Source organism: Puma concolor, chromosome F2, assembly GCF_028749965.1.
Source record: "Puma concolor isolate L17-30 chromosome F2, mPumCon1.1.hap2, whole genome shotgun sequence".
NCBI classification, from domain to species: Eukaryota; Metazoa; Chordata; class Mammalia; order Carnivora; family Felidae; genus Puma; species Puma concolor.
In genome coordinates, this window is record NC_141684.1 from 11,233,161 (window position 1) to 11,249,272 (window position 16,112).

A 16,112-nucleotide genomic window follows, 5' to 3' on the forward strand; every position below is an offset into this window, starting at 1 on the left:
CCCACAAGACACACACAGTCCGCTTGAATTAAGATAATTCAAGGAGAATTTCATAAACGATTTTTTAATTGAGATAAAGCTGACATGAAATTAATTATTAACCATTTTAAAGAATGTAATTCAGTGGCATTTAGTACATTCGCCATGTTGTTCCATCATCATGTCATCATCCAAAAGGAGACCCTGTACCCATTAAATAGTCACTCCCCATCTCCGCCCCCCCCCCCAAACCCTTGGCAACCATTGTTTTCTGTCTCTCTGGAATTAGCTGTTTGGGATGTCGCATATAGAGGTACCCTTTTGCGTCTGGCTTCTTACACTTCGCATGATGTGAAGTTCGTTCATGTAGCATATTGCAGTACTCTGTTCCTTGTTATGGCTAAATAATGTTTCACTGTACAGATAGATCATAGTTGTTTATGCGTCCATCCATTGAGAGACATTTGGGTTGTTCCCACCCCTGGCTATTGTAAATAGTGCCGCTGTGAACCTTCATGTACAAGTAGTTGTTGGAAAAGCTGTTTTTAATTCTTTGGGGTATATGTCTAGGGGTGGAATTGAGTCGTCGGGTGACTCTAGGTTTAACCTTGTGAGGACCTGCCAAACTTTTCCAAAGTGGCCGAATCATTTTACATCCCTATCAGCAGTGAATGAGAGTTCCGATTTCTCTACCTCCTAAGACTTGTTATTTTATGTTTTGTGTTTGCTTTTTATTATGGCTGAGCCAGTGGGTATATTAATGGTGCGTTAATGTGGTTTCAGTTTGCTTTTCCCTAATGACAGATGCTTTTGAGCATCTATTCCTATGCTTGTGGGCCACATAAAGGGATCTTTAAGAAGGCGTGAACAGGTGGATGCCTGGGTGGCTCAGTCGGTTAAGCGTCCAACTCCTGATTTAGGCTCGGGTCATGATCCCAAGGTTCGTGAGTTCCAGCCCCATGTCGGGCTCCGTGCTGACAGGGTGGAGCCTGTTTGGAATTCTCTCCCTCTCTCTGCCCCTCCCCTGCTCTGTCTCTCTTTCTCTCAAAATAAATAAGCTTAAGAAAAGAAAAAGTCCTGAGCAGGTGTAGCGAGGCTCCAGGGGTAGTGTAGTGCCTAGGGCAGGTGGCCTTGGGACTCCTGTGGGATGCCTGGCTTGAGAGATGGGGAGAGAACCCTAACTGGAGCCTGGGGACAGCGAGGGCAATGGGGAGAGGGCCTGACCAGAGCTGAGGCTTGGGTTTAGGGGGGTAGCCAGTTCACGGTGACCCCCAGAGAGGCAGTGGGGTGGGAGGGACTACGCCCAGCCCCTGCTCTGGTCTCCAGCTGGGGCTCCCTGTTGGCTAAAACCATCCTGCAGCCAGAGGGGGTACGGAGCCCTTACATCAGTCCCTAGAAGTCCATTTTGGGTGCAGTGGGGGAGAGTGGAACGTGAGGGGCATGTGGTGAGGTAGGATCCAGAATTCGCTTCTGTTCCAGAAACTCCGGCTCCCATTTCCTGGAGTTCTTTGAGTCTGTTCTTCGCATGTGGGTTTCTCCCCAAGGCTGGTCGTGAGACCGGCCGCAGCTGTTCTGAGCTTCGTCTGTACTGTGACACCCAGAGGAAGAGACAAAACACCTTTTCCAAGACCTCTTCCAGATGGTCAAGGAAGAGCTTTCCCAGAAACCTCCAGCTTCGGGTCTCATTGACCCCACTTGGGCCCCCTACCCCTTCAAACTAATAACTAGCAAATTGCTGGGATGGTTTTAAATCAGTTGGGCCCACGTGTGCGGGAACATGTGCTGCTGGAGAGAAGGGGGATCCCAAATGAATGCAGGAAGCAGGAAGGTACTGGGTAGAAACCCTCAGGGCCCTTTCTGGGGAATTCCCTGGAATGTGACTGACTAAAGCCCTCGCTCTGTCTGCTTTGCCACTAACTAGGCCAGAGGCCAGAACAGAAGCGCAAACCAAGGCCTCCTGGAAGCATGAACTTAATGTGGGGCCGATGGGGCCAGGCAGCAGCCGTTTCTAGCTGGTGCTGGCATGCTCACGCCCCCTCGGGAGGGTCTCCTGGCCCCCGTCGTCCCTCCTGTGGCCCACCTCCATAATAACCATTCCAGGGAGCGAGGCCTGACTCCATCAGAGCCAGAGGCCTGAGTCCAACCAGAAGTTGGGGAAATGGGGCCTTTTTGCAGATTTCGCCACAAAAGGCAGAATTTAAAAAACCCACCTGGGGGCGCCTGGGTGGCTCAGTCGGTTAAATGTCCGACTCTTGATTTCAGCTCAGGTCATGACCTCACGGTTACTGCTTTCGAGCCCCGCAGGGGGCTGTGCACTGACAGCCTGGAGCCTGCTTGGGATTCTCTGTCTCTCCTTTCTCTGGCCCTCCCCTGCTCACGCTTTTTCTCTCTCTCTCAAAATAAATAAACTTAATTAAAAAAAAAAAAAAAAACCCACCTATTGTGTGATTCCACTTACATGAAATACCCAGAATAGGCAAATCTGTAGACAGAAGTCACACACGGCCAGGAGCGGGCCGAGGGTAGAATAGGCGACACCTGCTGATGGATATGGGGTTTCTTTTGGGGGGGGGGTGGAGTTTAGGTCGCATGACTGTTTCCCTAGCGTGTAAAAGGAATCCCCCGTTTCCCATTTTGACCGCTCATACAGAAGTCTTTCTGATGTTTCCGTGTGTGTGTGTGTGTGTGTTTAAGTTTATTTTAAAGGGAGAGAGCGTAAGCAGGGGCGGGGCAGAGAGGAAGGGGGACAGGGGATCTAAAGCAGGCTGTGCCCTGACAGCAGTGAGCCCCATGCGGGGCTTGAACTCACGAACCATGAGGTCATACATTGAGCTGAAGTCTGACGCTTGCCCTTCCACACCACCCCCCACCCCGGTTGTTTTATCTCATTTTGGACGTCTATTCAGTCAATAGGTATTTACTAAGCACGTGTAAAGCATGGTGCATCATCATGTCAGGTGATTTTTTGTTTTTTTTTTTGGTCATGTCAGGTGATTCTGTTATTGTGTTCAGGCTTCCCCACAAACTACCTCTGCCTTCGGGAATGAGATGAAACTTATGAGTCAGGCTCCTCTCTGTAGCCTCACCTGTGCTTCCTTTGTTCTGCCAGACCGTCCTCTCCCTCCTTCAAAGCCATCTTCTTCCAGTAAGCCTTCCTTGATTGAACCTGCCCCTCTGTAACCATTCAGCCGATAGTGCTGTGTGCCTGCTCCTCCTCAAGCCCCTTAACCAGGAGGGCCTTACAAATCAAGACCAAAGATTTAGAGGAAGGTAAGTCATGGTCCCCGTCCTGGAGGAACTTCTAGTACTGAGTGTGGTCATGGAGCAAAGTTAGCCTTTGTAAGTACGTGCAGGTTTTAAGTATGTTCTTGCAGTTCTGTTTGTGTGGCATTTTGTTCTTATTTTCTAGTCTTGGGTAAACTTACGGAGATTGTAAGTCACTAGAGAGAAAGTGTCAGCCCATCAAAAAGTATTTATTGTGTTATTATGCTATGCCCATTATTCATCCAACAGATACATCATTTGTCCTTGAGGGCTAGAAATTGGAACCCTTGTGCACTATTGGTAGGATCATAAAATGTTTTCTGTGGAAAACAGTCTGCTGGCTCTTCAGAGATCGAAAATGGAATTGCTGTACGATCCGCCAATTCCAAGACCAGGCATGAGAATTATGCCTAGAATCCAAAAGAATTAAGAGCAGGATCTCAAAGAGATATTTGCACACCCATACTTACTATTCAAAACAGCCAAGAGGTGGGAGCCACCCAAATGTTCACCCGTGGATGAGTAGTAGCGCCCACACAATGGAATATCAGCCAGCCTTAAAAAGAAAGGAACTTTGGACACCTGCTACACCACGGATGAACCTGGAGGACATTATGCTAAGTGAGATAAGCCAGTTACAAAAAGAATAATGCTGTACGATTCTGCTTACGTGACGTGGCCAAACTCCTAGAGACGGAAAGTGGAATGGTGGCGGCCGGGGGCTGGGGGAAGGAGACGTGGGAATTGTTGTCTAATGGGGATAGAGTTTCAGATTTGCAAGATGAAAAATTCCTGGAGATCTGTTGTACAACAATGATTAAGTGGATATACTTAACACTACTGAACTGTACAGTTAAAAGTGGTTAAGCTGGTAAATTCTGTGTTATGTAGGTTTTTAAAAAAATGTTTGTTGGGGCGCCTGGGTGGCTCAGTCGGTTAAGCGTCCGACTTCAGCTCAGGTCACGATCTCGCGGTCCGTGAGTTCGAGCCCCGCGTCGGGCTCTGGGCTGATGGCTCAGAGCCTGGAGCCTGCTTCCGATTCTGTGTCTCCCTCTCTCTCTGCCCCTCCCCCGTTCATGCTCTGTCTCTCTCTGTCTCAAAAATAAATAAACGTTAAAAAAAAAAAAATGTTTGTTTATTTTTGAGAGAGAGAGCATGAGCCGGGGAGGAGCAGAGAGAGAGAGGGACAGAGGGTCCGAAGCGGGCTCTGCACTGACAGCAGAGAGCCCGGCACGGAGCTCGAACTCAGCGAACCATGAGATCATGATCTTGGCGGTTCGTGAGTTTGAGCCCCGCATGGGGCTCTGTGCTGACAGCTCGGAGCCTGGAGCCTGCTTCAGATTCTGGGTCTCCCTCTCTCCCTGCCCCTCCCCATGCTCACACTCTGTCTCTCTCTCAAAAATAAATAAACATTAAAAGAAGCAAAAAAAGTCTCTCTTCCTGTTCTTTTTTTCCCCCGTCTCGTTCCCCCATTCCTCCCCCAGAACCTGACGCTCCTCCCCCTCGCACCCCATGCAGCCACTCTGTGTCCTGTCATCTGAATCGTTTCTGTGCTTTGCACCCACGTCCGTTTTCACAGGTGCTAACAACTGTTGATTGACTTTTTTGCCTTACACAGCAGGAAGGTGCCCAGCTTGGGTTGGCATGTGATGGCATCCGTTGAACTGTTGTAGGAGTGAACGAATGAATGGCAGAATGGAAGGTAGAGTCGAATATTTATTTCACACTTTTCCAGTATAGTGGGCAGTCATCGGATCTTGTCACCTGTGGACTGACAAGTGAGGAATTCACTTCCTTTACCTAGTAGACGTGCAGTTTTGCATGGAGTCTGAGCCACACACAGATGGGAGGCTGAGGGCTGGAACCTCATGCAGGGGCAGGCGCACCCGGCTGGACTCTTCGGATAGTCTGAAGGAGATTATTCAGGCCGCTCATTCCTCAGATTTACCGCCTTCCGAGGACGGTTCTGGGCTTCCCATTAGATGAGATCTGACCAGGTCTCAGATATACTTTCTCTCCTTTGATTCTGAGATACCCTCGGTTGTGACACACATCCCTCGACATCATCTCGGGGTCGGAGGAGACAGAACCTCTGCCATGTTAAGTTGTGTTAATAGTAAGACACGTGTAGGAGCGAGGGGACACTATGGCTGTCACAGGAATGCAAGGAATAAGGTGGTTACAAGGACTATTGCTAAATTGGGTGCTGGGTGGTTGATGCTCATAGGACCTCCTCAGGGGAGTCAGGAGTGCACTTGCACGTGGGTAGGGAGGCTGGTCTAACCAGCTTGTCACAGGTCTTTTTTTTAGTCCCCGCATGGGGGAGAAATCCATACAGTGGAGACCTCTCTCCTAAGGCTGCCACTGCTCCGAAGGGCAAGTGGGATTTAAGGGAAAGAAGAATGTTCTGGAATCAGGCAGAGCTAGATTCCACTTCCAGGCTGTGAAAATTCTAGCAAGATGCTCCTCCTGTGTTAGCCTCAGTTCCCTTCCCTGTAAAATGGAGCCGTGACAATACCTGTCTCCTGGGGGTGTTATGAAGATGAAACAAGTTATTGCTTGTGTCGTGTCTGATGCACGTCGGAAACGCCGATATTATTAGCTATGTTATTTTTTCAGTTTTTGTGTAATCTCTTGCCTGCGCTGTAAGCTGGGGACCACAGTGACAGCCGTGCTTCTCACTACTCGGGGCTGCGGGGAGATTCAGCGTAACTGGAGGTGGCAGAAGGTCTGGTGCCCACACAGGGCCTGCGTGGTACCTAGTGAGCACTTAGCAATGGGCCTCCCGGCGGGGGAGGGGTGAATACCTTCCCTTGCAAAATCCTTTCCATCCTCGAGCTGGGTGAGGCTGGGACCCTGAGGTGCTGCTCCTGGAAGGTGACTCTCAGGCCTTGACTGTGGACAGTGGACAACAGTATGATGACTGTGTCCGCGGTGCTGGCCTTGCTGAGAGGCTGCTGAGTCGGGACTCTGGGCACCCTTTCTAGTTGTAGGTGGTTATGATGGTGGCACTTGTCTGTCCCACATCTGCTCTGCTGGCGCTCCCCACATCCTTGTCTGAGGGCCACCCCCGCGAGTATTAGTTCCCTGGCACTTCTGGCCTGCCCCTTGGCGCCTGAGAGCAAGCCCTTGGGCAGAACGTCTCAGATGTTGCTTACAGTAGGATGCACTTGGCCTTTGATGGACTTGTAAACATCAATGCAGCGTGTGTGGTCACATGATAGTCTGCTGCCACCATTTTCTAGAAGTGGCAGAAGTGACGTTTATGGGGCGACTGAGTGGCTCAAGTCGGTTAAGCATCTGACATCGGCTTAGGTCATGATCTCAAGGTTTGTGAGTTCAAGCCTTGCATCTGCTGTCAGCACAGCGCCTGCTTCGGATTCTCTGTCTCTCTATCTCTCTGCCCATTCCCCGCTGGTTCTATCTCAAAATAAATAAAAATAAACTTAAAAAAAAAAAAAAAAGGAAGTGAAGTTTATTGTCCCAAGTCACACAGCAATTGGGTGGGAGCACCTGTACTGGAACAGAAGTCTTCCTGCTCCTGAGTCTGTCTTCTCTCCCCTGCTTGAAGTCCCCCCCAGTGCTGGGCTGCCCGCAGCGTCCTGCCCCTACACAGCGTGCAGGGGTGCAGCCATCCAGACGGCTCCGTGCTCCACAGGCTCCCTGAGAGTAAACACGCAGTTGTTTGAAAAGACCTCGATCGCACTCTTAAGACAGCTGCTAGCACAACAAAACCCCAGCACCCACACATTCCATGCTTGCTGTTCTTCCCGGGGGACCCTGAAGGCAGTGTGTCCTTTGGTTTAGGCACAGGCTGAGGTCAGCCTGCTTTTGCCAGGGTGGGGAGTGGGTCATGTGGCAAGTGAGTGAGCCTAGCGGGCCGCCCAGTGCTTCCAAGGGGACTTAGTGGTTCTCTCCTTGGCTCACTGAAGCTGTGTGTCTGGTGTTCATTTATTTTCAGATTGACAGAGTTTTCGGGATGCAACTTTTTAAACTGGTGAGGATTGTTACTTATTGTGATGTGTAGGCTCCCATGGCACCCAGTACTTTGCCTTTTTCTCATCACACCTGGGGTTATTTGATTAATGTGTCATTCTCTTAAACAAGGGCTCTAAGCAGAGACCATGGCTGTTGCTAACCGTCATTATCTCCTTGACATTTAGCGTAACACCTGTTTTTTCAGTAAATGAGTAGATGAGTGGATGGATGCATTTCTCCAACGGATGAGTGTCATTACAGGAAGCTCTGGCCAGTGGGAAAGAGTATCCTGTAGGCACCTAATAACATGTGTGAGGCAGGTGCTGTGACATTGTGTGAGACTGCTTAGGAGCGGTCATAGCATCTCTTGTTTCTGTCCCTGTCCCACCCGCCCCCGACTGGACGGTGAGCCCAGCCAGCCCCGACTTGGCCTCCTCACTTACATAGGATGTAAGATCCCTGGTCACAGTCATCATGAATTTCTAATCCAACAAGACAATGATTCTATCTAGTCTTTTGGATCGTGGGTCCTTCACTGACCTCTTCTTTGGAGAGGAGAGACCCAAGCCATCTCTGATTGTTGTCTTAGCCAGCAAGTGAGGCAGAGGGAGGGCGTCCAGGCTAAGGTTCGTAGATGTTAGCACCTCAGTCTTTCTTGGCTTTCTTGGGGGTGGACTTCCATAGAGTCTCATCTGCTTCCTTCTGTATCATACTGCTACTATCATACTGATAGTCCTGGGCAGAGAGAGTCATTAGGAGCAGCCCATCCCAACCACTGGCTGGCAGGCAGTGGGAGGACAGATGAAGAGAAACAGCAAAGAGTCCAGGGTTACATGGCATTGGTATGGAATGCCCATGGCCGACTCAAGACGACCTCAGCATTCACCAGTTCACTGTTCAACAATCGCTGGAGAAGAGGTTTGGCTTACCTATTTTAAACAATCAGGAAATAATAATGGGGTATAGTCAGTCTCAATTTATACGGTTTCTGTAGCATAGTGAGGAAAACCCTGAGCTTTTGAGGTCAAGCCATTCCAGGTTTGAATCCTGAATCGGCCACCTCCAAGTAGCCGTGTGACCACATGTTACCTAACTTCTGTGAGCCTCAGTTTTCTTATCTGTAAAATGCAGACGATCTCAGTTCCTTGCAGGATTAGGGTGAGGATTGAGTGAGGGGCCAACGTGCTGTGCCGGGAGGGGTCTGGCGCTTAGAAAGTGCCCAGTAGGGGTCACTGTTGCTGCTATTACCTGCTGTGAGAGTTCAAGATGGCTGGATTGTTGAGGAAGGCTCTTGGAAGAGAGGGAATTTCAAATGGGACTGGACAAATTGGGCTTCCAATAGATAAGAGGAAGATTGACATAAATAATATGTATTCAGGCTATTTTCTCTAGCTCCTTGATTTTCTAACTTACAACTTCCACAGACCAGGAAAGACTCACATCAGTAAATAGGCAAAGTGTTTGCCATGATGTTATGGGAAAAAAAGACATTGTCCCAGCTGTAGCCGGCTGCGGATGACTCAAAGTTCATCATATCCTCTCTAAAAGGATACACATCCCAACATCCGTGAAGTCGCTTCTGTTGAATAAAACTCAACACCGATTTGGGGCCTGGCCGTAAAGAGGGGTTTATGTACCAAGTGACACGCGGGAATCGCTGTCCCGAATGACATACCGTAAGTCACAGGATAGAATTTCAATAGAAGAAGCAGAAACACGGGTGGATAAAAGACGTGATGCTCGCTGGCGATGAATTCTGGTTCACGCCCTCAATCTCCCGTCACTGGTGGCCGCGGGAAGCGAGAGGTTGTAAAGAAGGGCATGGGGTTGGTACCACACGTTCGCTTACTCTGACATGTAAGTATTGAGCGCCTATTTACAGGTGCTGTGTGTCTCCTCCTTGTATCTTCGAGCCCAACCCGGAAGGCACTGCAGGCCAGTGCGGATTTCCCTGGAAGGCTTCCTACCCTCAGCCTCAGGTCACACCCTGGCTGTGCGGGGCCAAGAGGTGGGAGTTGTGCCGAAATGCTCCAGTTCCCCTACCCCAGCATGGTGGTCTTGTGCCGTGTTCTCCACCTGTGTCACAGGGGCCCCCGTGGGACTGAGCTCCAGGTGCCTGAGCGGGAACCTGCATAGCTTTGGACAAGTTCCTTAACCTCTGAGTTTCACCTTCTTGTAGGCTGGCCGTAAGGATCAAGTGAGACCGTAATATCACTACCACCACTGTTCGTTCCTATTTATTCACCAGATGCTGGGAACTGAGCATTTTGCTCAGTGCTTTAGCTGCGTTTCCTCACTGATTCTCATGGCGACTGTATGACATAGGGACTTTAATGACCCCGATTTTAAAAGGAAACCATCGGGGCACCTGGGTGGCTCAGTCAGTCAGTCAGGTGTCCGACTTCAGTTCAGGTCACTATCTCACGGTTTGTGGGTTCGAGCCCCGCGTCGGGCTCTGTGCTGCCAGTGCAGAGCCTGCTTGGGATTCTCTCTCTCCCTCTCTCTCTCTGCCCCTCCCCTCCTCAAACATAAATAAATAAACGTTTTAAAATAAATAAATAAATAAATAAATAAGTAAGTAAGTAAAAGAAAACTGTAGTATGAGAAGTTAAGTAACTCTTCAAAGAGCCATATTCTGGATTCTAACACAGATGCATTTGTTTTAAGGGCCAACTTTTAATAATAAGCGAAGCTGTTACAGTATAGCATCCAGCAAAGAAGCTGCTGCTATTTTTTATTATTATTATTATTATTATTATTATTATTATTATGAGCAAATGCCTAGCAAATACTAGGCTCTGTCTATTCATTGAATTATAAAATAATGAATAAATGAATGTGTATTGCTTGACATCATGAACTCTCTTTTGCCCTCAGCTCTGACTTCAGGCAGTAAGAACAGTCTCGGGCACATAGTAGGTACAAAAGCAGATAGTTGTTGAATGACTGGTGGAATGAACGAACGCAAAGGGGAATTTTTTAAAATTACTGGTAGTTCCCTGGTTCCCAGGAAATCGTTAGTTGAAAGGCATTGTTTCATTCTTACAAAAACCAATCCCAGAAAGGAAATAGCCTTAAAGTGCCAACAGTATTTATCTCTCGGTGTTAGGATGACACCAGATTTTACTTTTGTGCCTTAGTATTTTTCGTGATGGACCTGGATTACTTTTACCAATAGAAAACATCTCTGAGAAGCAAACGAAACAGCCTCAGAACGTAAAAAGGTCTAAAAGCCGCGTGGGCGAGATACTGACCTACACGCAGCTGCTAACCTGCCCTGAGTAGTTTCCAAGTGGGGGCAGCAGGATGTCAGCTGACTTGGGGGCCACACCTCACACAGCTCTGTCACACGCCATCTCTCTGGAGTTTCACACCAGCCTAGCGACGTGGGCTGGGTGCGGACTAGTGGCCTCGTGTCACAGACAAGGGGCCTGAGAGCCACAGAGGCTCACTGACCAGGATGAGGCTCCGCTCGGGTAGAGCTGGACTGGAATTTGGGGAGATTGGACTTGAAGCCCAGTGGCCACCGGCTATAGCCCAGCAGCCTCTCCTGAAGACCCATCGAAGGACATGGGACAAGAGTGGAGGTGGGTCGGTCGACCGAGGGCTCATGTGGTGTGTCTTTGAGCATCTGTGAGACCCTTTTGGGGAAGAGAAGCCTGGCTTGGACTTTTCGAGTCCGAAAACCTGGGTTGGAATCCCAGTTCTGCCACACACTGTTGGACACATCATTTCACATCTCGGAGCCTCAACTTTCTCACCTGTAAAGGTGGCCCAGTGCTGTCTACCTTCCAGGATTCTTGTGAGGGTCACATTGGCACCAAGTAGGTGTTCTGTAAGTAGGTATTCTTTGCCGGTCGCCTCTGCTGTCCATGTGCATGGCCTTCATTTTTTCCAACCCGTGTTGATACTTGACAGGGTCCATCAATTAGCATTTCCATTTGTATTAGTCGGTTTAAAAAAACCCCAGCAACTCAGAACTGCAGCGACTGGCTTGACAACAGATCTTCGTATTCAAGCTCGTGGCTCTGTGACTTGTCTGATCTAGGCCGGGCTCAGCTGGCTCAGGGTGGCCTTCTGGTTGGGTTCAGATCTGCTCTGCGTGTTACCAATCTGGGGTCCAGACTGAGAGGTGGTAGCTAACGGCGTCTGGGGAGATGTAGTCCTCCCACGGCACATGACGGGTGTAGGAGGAGGCATGGACCTGGGACCACACACTCCCTGCCACTTGCATCCATCCACATGCCATTGCTTAAATAAGGCCGTGGTCCAGTCCAGGGTCCGGTGGGGAGGAGGAATAAACACCCCCGGCCCTAGTGGGAAGTGGTACAAAGTCACATGACCAAGGGCACACATGTGTAACAGATTCAGGGTGGGAATGAAGAAGTAGGAGCAGTGACTCAGTCGTACAGTGTTGCAGCCTCCACACTCGGGGGGGGGGGGGGGGGGAGCGAGGAAAGCCAAGGAACAGCAGGTTGAGGACCGGGCTGGGAGGGGCACTGACGACTCATGCAAGTAACAGGGCCTGAGTTGTGTGCAGTGAGGTTGGGATTGGGAGGGGAGTAGTCCACGAAGGTCTCCGATTCGGAGGAAAAGCAGGTTATTTCCTCTTACTCGTATACCACTCTGTTTTGGGAACTATAGCTTTCGTAGTAGGTTTTGAAATCAGGAAATAGGAGTCCTCCAACATTGCCCTTCTTTTTAAGGATCGCTTTGGCTTTCCCGAACACATGGCATTTCGGGTAAGACTGGCAGTTCTCCATCCAATTTAAATGTCTAATTCAAGGTTCAGGAAGATTCAGTCAATCATTATTGGCATTTTAGCTTGAAGGAAGTGGCTTGATCATTTATTCCACAAATATCTATTAATATTGTGGTGAGCACTGTGTAATTGGTGCTGGGGACACATCGATGAGGAAATCCTAACACACTCTTTTTTTTTTTTCATTCTTTTAAAATGTTTATTTATTTTTCTTTTTTTTAATTTATTTTTTTATATGAAATTTATTGCCAAATTGGCTTCCATACAATGTTTATTTATTTTTGAGAGAGAGACAGAGTGTGAGCGGGCAAGTAGAGAGAGAGGGAGACACAGAATCCGAAGCAGGCTCCAGGCTCTGAGCCGTCAGCCCAGAGCCCGACGCAGGGCTTAAACCCACGAACCATGAGATTACGACCCATGCCGAAGTCGGACGCTTAACTGGCTGAGCCACCCAGGCGTCCCCCCGCCCCCGCCAACCCACTCTTTATGCTCATATAGCTTATAATTGAATCCAATCAACAGATGTTAGTCAGTATTCACACTAATGAATGCATCATTATGAATGAAAACTGAAATACATTCCATGATCTAATCTGGAGGAGCAAGAAGAATTTCCCTGAAGAAGTAAGGTTTCAGGAAGTACAGGAGTTAACTAGGCAATGATGATAAGTGAGGAAGCCTTGCAGGCAGAGGGAGTAGCATGAGCAAAAGACCTGAAACGGAAGGACCTTGGCACGTCCCAGAATCTGAAAGAAGATTTCTCTATAGCAGTGAGTTTGAGCGGACAAGATGAGGCCAGAGAGACGGACGAGAGGGAGCCCATGTTACATGATTTCGGTTTTATCCTAAAGCACTAAGGAACCATTGAAGAATGTTAAGCTGGGGTGGAGAGCTGGGGGGTGATGTAATCAGACTGGTGTTTAAAATTTTTCATTCTGCTCCTCTGTCAATCATGAGGCATAGAGCTTATTTGGATCTGGATTTTAAAAAACAATTGTTTGAAAAAACCATTTTGACATTTATGGGACTATTAGAAATCTGAAGATTGGGTATTTGGTGAGGACAAGGAATTAAATAATTTTTTTTAGGTGTGGCGATGGTATTTCAATGATATTTGTGTAAAAGACCTGGTCTTGCAGATGCATGCTGTTCTAATTGTGACTGAAATGGTGAGATTATTTGCTTGGAAATCATAGCGTGGGGAGAGGAAGGATCGGTTGTGAGTTGATGGTGGCCGGGGCTGGGTGGTAGGTGCACGGCTGTTCAGGATATTCTCTGTTTTTGTGTCTACAAAAGTCTCTACAGTAAAAGGTTAAAAAAAAAAAACCCATGGAGATGATTCTGGCTTCAGTGTCGGGGGGACCAGATTGCAGGGGGAGAAGTGGGGATGAGAGGAGACCAGGAAGGAGGCAGTTGTAGGCACCCAGGTGGGAATGGTGGAGGCTTGGTCCCGCGCTGTGTTGTGAGGATGGGGAGAGAGAGAGAGAGAGAGAGAGACAGGCCGAGAGATCTTTAGGAAGTAAATGAGACAGGACTGGAGATGGATTAGGAAGACGGTGGGTCAAGAGTGTCCCCAGGTCCCGGCCCCAGTGGAGGTGCCACTCTGAGCTAGGGATCCCTGGAGAAGGACCCAGCAGGTGTCTTGGCTCATCTTGTTTTCACTCCCTACCTCTATTTCTCCTCCATTCTGCAAATATTGAAGCTGTTCCCTTACGTAACACCTTTTATCCCAGACTTCCTGTGCTCTGTGCACGCAGCAATTAAGCTTTGGTATGCACGCATTAATTAAAATCCTCTCGCAGGTTCACAGGGGCTGTCCTGAAATATGTATATTCATATGGCTGCACCTCCTCCCTGGGCTGGTTCCCTGGGCTGGGGGAACACCTCCACGTTCCCCGTGGGCACAGAGCTGCTTGGGTCTGTCTGTCGCACCTGTGAGCACGCTTTGATTTCATGTTTAGAGAAATTAATGACTTGTAAATTGCTCTCCGCTGTAGAGCTAGAAATAGAACACACGAAGGCTCCCTGAGCATTCGCACAGATCCAAGGATGGCGATACCAGCTCCAAAGTGGATCGCCGAAACAGTGGTTTGCTGGCTCTTTTCCTTCCCGTTCCTGGACGGCCACTCGGTGGTGTAGGAACATTCCTAACAAGGATGCCAGCCTCCAAATGAAATCGCGTGTTGGTCTGAGACCATGTCTTCTGCCCGGTCCCGCTGGATGACGCTTGTCCCCTTTTCTCCTGCCCCCATCCAGGTAATTTTCTGATGTGACGGCTGAGACATGAGATCTTCAGCCTCCAGGCTCTCCAGTTTTTCGTCGAGAGATTCGCTATGGAATCGGTGAGTGGCCTCAGCCCATCCTGTCTAGAGCGCACAGCCTGGGAGATGTGGAGGGATTCTTGGGGCGGGGGGTTGAAATGCGAAATTTGATCAAACTGCAGACGAGAATCTGACAGAGACGCGGTGGGTATGAATATTAGTGGCAAACAAATGTGTGGCGTTTGTAAGGCGGTAGGCTTTTCAGAGTGCTTGCTGCCACATCACCTGTGTCCTTTGTGCAGAAGGAAATGTCAGGGTGGTGGTACCGGATGAAGTCAGGAATAGTAACAAGGATGACACTTGTCAGGGATAGGTGCTATTTTCAGCCGAGCGACTCTTAGAAACATCGTTCAGTCCACCCAGTAATCCCACGAGGTAGGAATTGCTACATTCATTTTACAGGTAAAGAATGTGCCCAGCTGGATTTGAAGTCAGTTTTTCCTGATTCCGGGTCTCCTGCCTTTTTCCTCTCTGCCATGTTGCCTCTTGGTGGAGGTACGATTTGCCCCATTTTGCAGCTGGAAATACTGAGGCCTGGTGTAGGGGCATGTGATGGAATCCGAGGCATCTGGCCTCAGTAGGTGGAAGTTTGTGTTAAAGGATGATAAAAAAATTAGAGTGGGCAAGAAGAGGCAGAGAAGAGTCATAGAGTCTGAGAATCTTAAAGTTGCCAGGGTCACGTGATGCAGGATGGGTCTGCTGTGACTGGTGTTTCCCAGAAACCAGCTTGGTGTGGTGGAAAGAGCATGGGTGCTGGAGGGAGGGGTGGAATTCTGGCTTTGCCACCAACTTGCTGTGTGACCTCAGGCAAATCACTGACCTTCTCTGTTTCTTTCATCTCTGACAGGGAAATCAGCATATTTATGTGTTACATTTTTGCACGCAGGTTAGAAAAAACTAGACAGTAACGTGACTTGCGTGCAGGAGGCACATATAGAGCGTCGTAATTATTTCAATTTTTAGGATAAAAATAGTTTATAAGACAAGCAAAAGTGTCCTGAACGGATGAGAGAGACTGGAGGCAGGGAGACCAACCTGAGGGGCTTCAGTGTGACCCCAACATGAATTGACAAGGAACTGTTCCTACCTTCCAGGGTCAATGAGGCTTTGTATGCTTATGTTCACAGTTTATCTGTTGGGGGGGGGGGGGATACACAAAGTTGTGTTTCATTTTGTTTTGTTTTTAAGTCAAGAGTCCAACACAAAAGTGATAGTTTTGCAGGGGTCTTTTCAGGTGATATTAATTATAATTGCAAGGATTATTGAGGATTAGGTTTTGCTATGAATCCTGTAAAATCTAAATGAACATTGGCTTAAAGAAGATATTAGGTATATTTCTCCCTTACCTGAAAGTTCAGACACAAGACGTGCAGAGCTGCTATGGCAATCTGCGTGCCAGCCGGGCATTTGCTCTTTTTTCTCTGCCATGTGGGCCTTCATTCCCGAGTCACCTCATGGTCCATTGTAGCTGCTGCTGCTCAGGACATCATATCTGTCAGCAGGAAGGAGGCAAGAGAAGAAGAAAGGCAGGCTCTCTCCATTTAAGGATGCTTCTGGGTAATGCATCTGCTGCTTCTGCTTATATTCTGTTGGCTGGAATTTAGGCTCTGCACAGCTGCAAGGAAGGCTGGAAATGCGGTCTTTATTCTACGAGACCACGTGCTTGCCAAAATGGAGAGTTGCTCCTTGTACACAAAGAAGAGAACCTTAGAGGACAAACCTTTCTTTGCCAAGCAAATAGTTACGGAAAGATTGCTTTTAAGAGGAAAGGCTCGGGGGCGCCTGGGTGGCTCAGTCGGTTAAGGGTC

The 16,112-nt window shown here is 48.7% G+C and overlaps 1 protein-coding gene across 4 annotated transcripts in view; it reads left to right on the forward strand.

Annotated features, from left to right (window-relative positions):
* ASAP1 (ArfGAP with SH3 domain, ankyrin repeat and PH domain 1) overlaps window positions 1–16,112 on the forward strand; it is a 348,090-nt gene that overhangs the window by 20,171 nt on the left and 311,807 nt on the right. For all 4 annotated transcript variants that reach the window (XM_086695637.1, XM_086695635.1, XM_086695638.1 and 1 more), the window contains exon 2: window positions 14,240–14,325. In XM_086695637.1, the coding sequence (XP_086551763.1) occupies window positions 14,267–14,325 (59 nt within the window). In that variant the 5' untranslated portion in view covers window positions 14,240–14,266. The remainder of the gene's footprint in view (window positions 1–14,239; window positions 14,326–16,112) is intronic.